The 10,584-nt window shown below is 39.3% G+C and overlaps 1 protein-coding gene across 1 annotated transcript in view; it reads right to left on the bottom strand.

Annotated features, from left to right (window-relative positions):
- The window catches only part of LOC108573717 (titin homolog), a 31,257-nt gene extending 20,897 nt beyond the window's left edge, over positions 1-10,360 (bottom strand). The window contains exon 1 of the mRNA XM_017936190.1: positions 10,279-10,360. Coding sequence (XP_017791679.1) covers positions 10,279-10,360 — 82 coding nt within the window. The remainder of the gene's footprint in view (positions 1-10,278) is intronic.
- Between the last annotated feature and the right edge of the window lie 224 nt (positions 10,361-10,584).

Genomic DNA, 10,584 nt, shown 5'->3' with positions numbered 1-10,584 from the left:
TTCATGTCTAACGCTTTGTAACTCTGTTTCGCAAGCCTTGATATCCTTGGAAACAGGTTTGTCCATTAAGGCACTATAACTGTATTTTTGAGATTTCAGGTGATTTCTTTGTTCAGGAAATCGACCGAGGAAAATGTCCCAATTTTGTAATTTCAACAAAATGGTATTTTGTGGATTGATAGGTTGCTAATAGAGATCGAAGTTCTTTTAATATTGTTTTTATTACGTAGGATGGAATTCTGTGTAATAGCGAAATACTGAAGTTTATAAAGTTTGAAAATGTTGCAGAATAGAGTTTTGAAGTTACAGCAAAAAATTTCGTTTCGATAAAATAAGAAAATGGTTAGGTTAAGGTGTGCAATTTTTCTTTGAATTTTCCAAGAAATGGTTATTCAAAGATTCTCGTGTTTCTTGGATGGCAATGACACATTTCACACTCAACTGATAAAATCATCGATATAATGGTGAATGTTGCAAATTTATAATTTTGAGAAAAATCATTATACTAAAGAACAGTCAATAGAATCTCAGTTAAAACAAACAAATATTTTCATTTGATTGATTTTTTCGAAATGAAAAATCAAGTATTGTCAACATCGTAATTGTACACCTTGGACCCCAAGTTTTACACAAAAAGTGTAAATAATGTATTACAGAAATCTTCTTATTAAATCGTTAAATTAAAAAGAAAATGTAAGCACCTTCTTATTCCACAACATTTTCCTACTTTTTTCGGTGGTAAGACAATTATGTCATCGCTATAGAATTTCGTTGGATTTTCATTAAAATATTTTTCGCTTTGGACAGGAATTTATTATGACCCAATAACGGTAATAATAATCTCTGAATTTAGAAGTGAGTTACAGGGTTAACCAATAAATTCTCCTCAATTCTTATGATCTGTCTCACTTAAGATAAACTCTTAACGCAGATCCGAGTTAATCATTACGCTATTAATACCTCTGCTGTTCTATTAATAACCATCCATATTACGACATCTATAAACTACTTGTCTACCTTTTCTCGATTAACGACACTTGATTTATCGTCTGCATATTATGCGTTTATCAAACGCGCAACGAATGTCCAGATAATTAGATACCATGTGAAATGAAGGAATTCAGCAGTACGTAGATCAACCAGGAGAACCTCTTTTCGACGACACGAGAGCGTAGAAAAACGTAACGAGGAATCATGTCGATGTAAATTACCATGATTAATAATTTATAGTTTCCGCTGGTTATCATTTACTGTTTTTACTCAGGATACTCGATTAACTCGTCCTTTCCATCAGGATATTTAAGATTTTACTGTAGGCAAATGATGATGCACGATCTCTGTCGTTAACCCTTTACCGTACGAATTACTTTTTTTTTTATCAACTTTGCATGCAAGCTTCAGATAAGAAATGCTGAAGTATCGTGCATTATTCACATTTGGAAATTCTCTGATTTATAAATAAATATTGTAGCTGGGATTAAAATTAATTAGACTGTGGATGCTTATAATATTTGGAAGCAAGGTTAGAATTCACTCGGAACACTAATTCATAGATAAATGTAGCATAGTACTCAGTAAAACTGTAATTTTATTATCACGTATTTTGCATATTTTATATGCTGTAATTTTAAAATATGTCAAAGTCAATAATATGTGTGATTGGCAATAAGTATAATGAAACTATACTACAATAATGGAGCCTTCGTTATTTAAACATCACAAACTACCAGTATTTTTTCCATATTTACCGTAGTTAAGTAATACCCAATTTTACAAATTTTACGTAAAATATTCAATTAAAAGAAAAATACACAAATCACAGGAAATATGGAAAATATACGCAAACTAAACACTACCTGATTAAACAAAACCAATTTTGAATAAAAATTCTATCAATCACGTCCTAAGTACACTACAAAAAGAGCACAGCACGACTTACCAAAATTCGTTAAATATGCCACAAAAAGAAGACTCATGCAAAAAAGTTCTAGCCTTCCTAAAAGGTACCGAACTTTTACTATCTAATACGTGTCTTCCGCTGATCATTTCCACTAACAAACTTGGAAGGTGCATGTGACCTTAAATTTGCAATTTAAAAAAAAAAGACACTACATTACCAATTTTCCACGAAGTCATAATCTGTAACACGAGTCTGTTACAAAGCGAAAGGTTAACGTTAACGCGGAAAATTCAAGTTCGCCTAATGAGTCGGAGTTGCTCATGCTCTCTCGATAGTCAATGTCAATGTCATTGGTATCGGAGTCGCGTTGCCTGTGAGAGGAGAAAAGTTGGCCGACCGGTTCTACGTGTCGTAATACACACGCCTCGTCGTTCGCTCGACCGTTTCGAGGACAATCATAAATTATCTCCTATTTTCAATCGAGTTCATTGCCGTGCACGATATCGTGGCTTCGATACGCGTCGATAAAGCCGAGAATGCAGCCGAAGACAGGTGGTTGGGACCAACAGCTGGTGACAAGTGCAACTTCTTCACTGGTTCCGCGTTGCAACGATGCTGTTGTATTTCATCGAATGTGGAACACAGTTACAGAGAGAGAGAGAGAGAGAGGCCCCGGGTATTTCGCGCAAAAATACGAAACTCGTTTTCGTAAAGGACTCGGTGTTGAGAAGCTTTATCCCGCTTGTAAATCTCTCCGCGCTGCCCACATTTTCGAGCGTTAGCATAAGTACACCCTTGAAATATTACTGTGTAGCTGTTGCAGCCCGTGAGTTAATAAGTTCGGAGGAAGTTATTCGCGATGATTTTGAATAAATTGTTGAAAGACTGTGTTTAGTTGCTAGTAGTTTCTTTTGAATTATGAAGTTATTTTGTAACAGTAGTTTTTTTTTTTGATAAGGGGAGGAATAATTAATATTGGAGGAGTGGTGCTTTCACTTTCAATTTTGTTTCTGGACACTGTTTCAGCTGATGAGATTTGTAATTTTGCGGATTACTGATTTTTGAAAGGTCGAATTTAAGCCTGCCGCTTTAATTTCGGGAAATTATTACGTCGACTGTTAGTTGTAATATTTCCCATTAATCGCAATTATTGAAAATAGAAAATTTCATGTAAACTGATGAGAATTATTATTTTAATATCGATTATTTTTTTAATTATTATCAGAAAGAAATCTAACGTTGCCAAACTTCAGGTCAGGTTAATGAAAATCAGACTAGTTGAGAATTTAACAGTAAAAGAATTGACAAGATCATAATTAGACTCATTGGTAACTTTCCAAAAAAAGTGAACGTGTTCCATACTGGCAAGTATTATCATTTATAACATTCTGACTTTCTTTTCTGCATTTATACCGATATGAATCTCATTTTTGAATCACGTTTTAGTTACATAAAAATTTACTTTTGAAAAGTTGCTGAGAAGTCATTTTCATGAAGTTTGGAAGAATGGTGAACATGACCCCAAAAGGAGGAAGCAAAAACGACAGATCTTCCCGACATATCTAATACTAAGTAACTGGAATCTAACGCAGGAGTCTTTACAAGAGCCTGCAGCGTATCTAGTCTTTGGAACCTCGAAGATTCCCAGGAGGAAGAGCCTCGAATTCCAAGTTGGAACAGCGGCTCGCGAGGAATTAATACGATCATTTAATCCGTGTCACGGCGAAGTTGCACCCACACGTTCCGTTATACCCTTCGTCGAATGACCGCCGCTGACCTCGTCACCTCGAGGTAAAGTAGAGAAGAAAGCGCGGAGAAGGACGGTGTGGGGGAGTGTAGAGAAAGAAAGAAGACGGAGAGAAGAAGCACGGGAACCGGGAGTTCTCTTAGGTGGTATACCCGGTTACAACGGGCCCTTTCTGAGTCCTCCCGTTTCCTCGAGGATGCTCGTTTCCTCCGCTGGAACCAGCCGTTCTATCATTTGTTCTTGTACACCGTTTAGAAGCTACTTCCGTCTTGAAATGTGTTTTCTCTCGCCCGCGATGATGATCGTAAACGACGACGATAAGGAGCTGCAGTTCGTAGATAGAGTGTACGGGAAAGGTAAACGTTTGTCGGAGCGATGCTCGAGAGAGTGTGATACAAGGGCGAACAGTGGAAATCGTCGGGCGATGTTGCTCCAAGGTCTCCACAGCGTCAAAGAAAATAGAAATCGGTACGCGCTGCTTGATGTTTAACCCCTTCACAGTCGAGTAAAATGATGAAGTGCGGTGTGAAAAAGACGTGTATCTTTTTTACGCTTTAAGTTACTTGTGTTTGCGGTGAGAAATGTGGGAAAACGTCGTGTGGGATGAATTTTGAAACGTAGGATGGAATGGAACTTTTAGATTACTGTTAGAGTCATTTACGACTGATAAGTGTGATATGCAAATAACGAAAAATAGATTTCGTGCGATCGATTACTGGTTTCAAAGGAAATTGAAGTTGTAGACCTTAGGCAGAAATGAAGAGGCTAACGAAGATCGTGTATGTAATGATATACTTATGATAAGGTATCTGTGGCAAGTAAAACGCCTTATCAGAACCTCTGTTGAGTTAAACTGTGAAAGGGTTAACTTTTGAAAATGTGAATATAGTATATACTTTCTAACTCATTGTCAGTTCGAGTGGTGTATAATATCAATTTTATCACAGGGGTCACAAAGGTCACGCTTCATTTTCCTACCACAAAAGTATAGTCCATGGAAGAAATATAGAGAGGTCGTAGAATCGGTTAAGTATCAAACTTTACACGAACTTGAGAAGATGAAATGTCATTGCATTAATCAGTGCCGCTACTTAATGCTTTAACCCTTTCGCTGTTGCACATTCTATTACGTAACGCGTGTAGCAGATGATAGATGTTAAATTGTAATTTCTTTGATCAAATTAAGGTGGAAGTGCGCAAAGGACGAAAATTAAGGGTTAAATTAGGGTGAAAGTGTGCTACAAGGAGCTAAGGGCACAGCGCGGGCAAATATTCGGAACGCCTATAGGCGCCGAGGACACACTGCGAGCAAATATTCGAAACGCCTATAGGCGTCAAGAGGACAGTATAAGCGAATTTTCAAAACGCCTATATAATAGGCGCCAAGAGCACGGTGCAAGCAAATATTCGAAACGGCTATAGTCTTCAAGGGTACATCGCGGGTAAATATTGAGAACGCCTATAGCGCGGACAGCAATTAATTTACTATATGCTATATTTCTTCCACCGACTATACCAAGTCGGTCGCACATCGAAGCCTCTTTCTTTTCTTTTCCTTCTTTCTACCACTTCTGGTTTTTGGAGAAACGCGGGAAATTTCGTGGCTTCGGTTACGCAACTCGAGTGTGTAAGAAGGAAAATAAAGCGTTAGGAAAACCAACTAATTATGCGGGAGTGTTTGCAGAAGCGCGACGCGGTGCGTGTACCTTTGTTAATGGCGGTTGACCGCTACGTTTACTCAACCGCACCTCTACACGTCCCGAATTTTAAGTGCCGTCCGAATTCGCCTGGCGAACCGCCACCAGACGTCGTCATTCGACGCGTCAGAGATTCAACAGCCGAGACTTGAAGCGACAATTAATTATAACGAGGAACGATGGGTATATCCTCGAGCAGGTGCCGCGAGAGAAACCCTCCGCAAAGGCAAATAAACCGAGCCTGTTTGTTCAAGTGTGATTTGATAGCGACGCGTTATTTGCACTGCAAATGTACGCTGCAAGATGTTTGAAATTAGCCGAGTTTTAATTAAGAATATCGAGGAGAACGTGTACGGTTCATTGTTTGCCTGTTATTATTGTGTACGTGTGAATGGTTTTTCTTTTTCTTTTTTATTATCTCAGTTTTAACGTCACAGCGACTGCTGCTTTGTTATTCCAGACGATGACTCGGAGTAAATATATCAAGGGAAATTAGATTTTATTGCAGAACATTGAGGCCCTTTGGAGGGAGAATACTCTCAGTATTTGCTGAAGGTCGCTGAGATTTTCATAGAAATTATGTATATGCACGAATAAAAAAGAAAGAGTGCTTATGGCTCAAAAAATGTCAATTTCGATTTCTTTTGAATAAAGTGTAGAATTACAGTGTTCATATCGTGCATAACGGAATATTTCTAACTTCATTAGTGGACTGCGGATATCTGTGCAATTATAACATATCAAAGTATGCAAATCACGTGAGAGCAACGTTACTATCTCAGTGACTGTATTATGTATTACGTTTATCTATGGATTAGTGTTCTTATTTACGTGCCTCGAGAGATTCTAACGTTATTCCCATGTATTTTACATATTTTCTTGTAATTGCATAAACATCCGCTGTTTATTCCTTAATTTCACACCAGAGAGCAGATCAGATTATGCGATCAGGATCCAGCTGTTAGTCAAATGCAAATTTTAAACTGATTCTCGTGTATAATTTACATTTTTCGAGTTGTGCCATTTAAAGTGGAAAACGGGTCGTTCATTTATCTTACGTAATAATAAAGGCAAGTATATATCTTTTCGTCCTTAAAATTTGAAAAATAAAAGACATCAAAAGCCTTCGTTTATTTTCTGTGAAGTTCGTTCGCCCAAATAAATGAAAATGGTTTTTATCTTTTTTCAAATTTAATTTTCTCTGGGTCTGAGATTGGGCAACATCGAACACTACCTAACATTAAGTAACTTTATCCTAGAAATTTAGTGCTACCAGGTAGAAAATGTACGCTTTCGTTCGATAGAAAATTCCACGGAGAATCGTGTTGTAACTTATTCGGTAATATTTTCAGGAAGCATCGAAGGAACGGTCGAGTGGCATCAAGGCAGGGACAGCTCAATGATACTCGAAGATAACGACACTTTGGCCGGCATTAAAGCATAAATATGGAACGGCCGGAGGGTCAGGTGCGACGACGTGGACCGTAAGTGGGCAACGGTGAAACAAGCGGTCAGTGACATGAACGTGGAGCCGTCTCCTCAGGGCCTACAGGTTTGACCAGAATTCACAGCATCACGTGGATGCAGGCAAGTACAGGAACCGCTATTCGTGCAGCTGTGTACCAACGACACGCATTTTTTTCTTCATCTCCTCCTTCTCTTTCCTTAAATCACTTCCTCTCCAAGGATTTCGAAATCTCATTTCAGGTTACACCGATGGATATCACTTTTCTGTCAACCTTTTTCCAACCTCGATCGATCAACGGTGTCGTTTGAAGATTGATAATCGAGTCGAATTACAGACAATTTGAAATTCCACGATAAAGTGCAAAAAAAAAAAAAAACAGAAAGAAAGAAGAGAACAGAAGAGTATGAAACGTTCCATCACGCGAGACCATTGATCTTGTTCTCCCGTTGAACACCGGGAATAATTTCAACGAAATTGCCCGCCAGAGAAGAAATCCTCGAGGCCTAACGTGCCAGGTGAATTTAACGAAACTGCCGGCTTTTTGTCATTGTTGGACATCTCTCGTTCCGAGGAGACGGCGATACGTCGAGAATATCGATCCTTTCTTCGAAATGCAAACGTCTCTCAAACGCGCCGATCGCCACGAAGAAGAAGAAGAACCAAAGCCGATAGATCGGCCGCGCCGCGTCGATCTTGATGGCTGCCTCTCCGGCACGAAAGGGAAGCTGTTGCAAAAACAGGGAAGATAGGCGTTCACGAGGGACAGGATCACCCAGTGATCTAGTTGAAAAAAGGAAGGATAGATGGGAAAGGGGGGAGGAAGAGAGAGAAAACGTTGCACATCGGAGGAGACTCGAAGAATTCAATCGTTCTCTATCGAGCCATTTGTCCACACCTGCTGTTCGTCGAACCAGCCAATTGTCGGTATAGAGAGAAAGAGAGAGAGATAGTGAGAGAGAGGCGGAGTAGAGGGGAACTCGAAGCAAAAACGTTGCATCTTCAATGAGTTCTCATTGACGATGCAACGTTTTTGCACGTCGCTGCGTTCGAGGTAACACGCTGTTCCGAGAATGATCCTCCGTGGTTGCGCGCTGCGTCGAGAAACAGGATCGATTCCGCGCTCTGTGGCGTTGATAGATCATGAGGGGGATGACTAAGATCCAGGAAGCAATTACGGACACTCGGATTTTTCCCGTTTATCCCTGTTCTCACCTTTCGTCTCACGTAACAGAAGCTGCTGGTTAATGTATCGATGGTTGTAATTGTACGAACGACAGATTTAGACGAGAAGTTCCAGTGGAAAATTAACCCTGAAATACTAACACGAATGTAGGGATCCAAGTTAATAAGTATAGTGAGCTCTGTGGTGACATTAATGTTACAAAAAATTGAAATAAAAATAATGATAATTAGCATGACCACGAGTTCAAGTCGCTACTTAAATTTCTTTTTAAACAAAATCGTGTCGAAATTATGGTTTCCTTAAATATACATACGTATATCAAAATTCGGTTTTCCTTGGACGTAGATACGTATATTTGCGGGAAACATCATTTTGACATGATTCCGTTAAAAAAGAGAAATTTGAACCGTGACCTAGATACAAAATAAAATTTTCACACGAACCATTCTCGAAACTTAATTGTCACACTTCGAAGAATAAATACGAAAAATTGAATATGTTTAATTTCACGTCTCTGTGGTTGAAAAAAAAAAAAAAATGCTTCTCAGGGATGGTTCGAAGTTCAAGACACAAGGGCAAGGAGCGTCGACGATCACCGTGGTCGGTTTCCCACGAACTTGACCTCGAGTTTCGCGTGACGCAATCGTGATGCAGGTGAAAGTGGTCTCCCGGCCTTTTCGAACGATTTCCAATGCAACGACGCGGCCGTGGCCACTGAGGGAGAAGAGAGAGATGACTAATCGGTCCCGATCGAATCTGTCAGTCGGCCGCGTTCGATCGATCGTTGCTCGTGAACAGCCACCGGCTGGAATAGTCGCGTACGTAATTCGAAACCGGCTCTACGTAAACGGAAGATGCCTATAGGATACCACCTCGAAGAGCGTGCCTCGTGATGGAGAAGACGGCTGCTCCGGGACGACCTGAGTGCCGCCGAAGAACGAATATGGTGTGCCAGGTCCATGGGAAAGCACCTTGGGCCTCGTCGACGTGGCCGATGCCAGAGGTGAGCATTATGAGGTAAGACTATTCTCTCTGAGCGAAGGGAAAGGAAGGACAAAGATAGGTTCGACGTCCTGACAGAGTGTGTCTAGCTTCTTCATTCAGACATTGAGCGGTTTCGTTGGTCGGAGAGTGATTGTTTTGGAAAAAAAAAGAGGATCGAGGATGAATTCGACAGGTGTCGATCATCCATCGAGAATTAACACCGTTCGTTAATTGGTTTGTGGCTAGGTTTGATGTTAACGGGTTCTGTGTAATCTTGTTGAAATTCGTTTTTTTCTCGAGGTATGTTCGTTGCTGATTTTTGTGAAATTTCTGTGAAGATCATTTTGTTTCGATTAAAAAAAAATTATTTATACAATTATTATACAATATTTTTTAAATATTGTTCACCACTGTTTATGTATTTGAAATCAACATTTTTGTTATTTCTGCGGCACTGAACGTGTTCAGTAAAAGTGACATTTCTGTGTGATTATTTTTTGATATTGCTGATTTTTATGGGATTTTTGTGAAGATCATTTCGTTTCAATTTTAAAAAAAATATTGTTCACTGTTGTTTGTGTATTTGAAAATTTAAAGAACTTCCATTAAGCGAAAAAGAATACTTTTGGACTCAAGGACTACAATAAAGTATGCACAAAAGTAAGTTAAAGTGACAAAAATTAAACACTATCGACACTTTTTTTGTAATGAAATATTTTAATATAACGTTTGAAAATTCTGCCTAATCAAGTATTTTCCCATGAAAAGTGTTAAGTAAAATTGTTCTTCCTCTGCATTTTTTCAATGTGATTACTTTTTAATATCGCTGATTTTCGTCAAAATCATTTTGTTTCGATTTCTGAAGAATCTTCCCTCGCTACATTTATGCACTTAAAAATTTCAATACGCACGAAGTCTCGCGGTAACAGAAAATACGAAATCGCAGTAGTGTTAGCACACTGTTAAGCCGGAAACTCTGCTTGTCGCAGCAATCGAAATTATAGTACCGATACTTTTTCTCCCCTCTTTTTTCTCCCCTGGCGAACGCGTGGAGAATGAAAAATCTGGTCGAAAAAAAAAAAAAAGAACATCGAGTTCTTCCTTGTCGGGACTTCTTTTTCATGTCGTCTCACGTACACTTGTTCGCCGGCAAATGAGTTACGTTTCGACGCGTCGAGCGTGTACACGTACCAAGTTGAGGCGCGTTCAAGCAAGACGAAGGAGAAGATAAAAGTCTCGCGGAACGAACGAGTTCCTTTTATGAAAAAAGTTTCTCGCCGGATTCGCTCGAAAACTCACCAGAATTGGTTTGCGATGCCAGTAGAACAGCCAGACAGAATATAATCCCGGGTCGACAAGGCCCGGTGCTCAAGGCCGACATGTCGGCACTCTTCTTCCGTTTCCTGAAACCACGAAAAACTTACTGTTAGTCGTCTTTACTCCACTTCTCGAGCTCCAATCTTTCTCATCTCTTGTACAAATCGTATTACAGTACAGATTACCCAGTTTGAAACCATTCCAAGGAATTTATCATTTTATAATAATATTTTGATGATTTCAATAGGCACTTCATTGCTCGTTTCTTCTTTTTAACGTTTTCAAGTA

Source organism: Habropoda laboriosa, unplaced genomic scaffold, assembly GCF_001263275.1.
Source record: "Habropoda laboriosa isolate 0110345459 unplaced genomic scaffold, ASM126327v1 scaffold126, whole genome shotgun sequence".
In the NCBI taxonomy this organism is placed as follows: domain Eukaryota; kingdom Metazoa; phylum Arthropoda; class Insecta; order Hymenoptera; family Apidae; genus Habropoda; species Habropoda laboriosa.
This window is presented reverse-complemented; position numbering and strand designations above follow the sequence as displayed.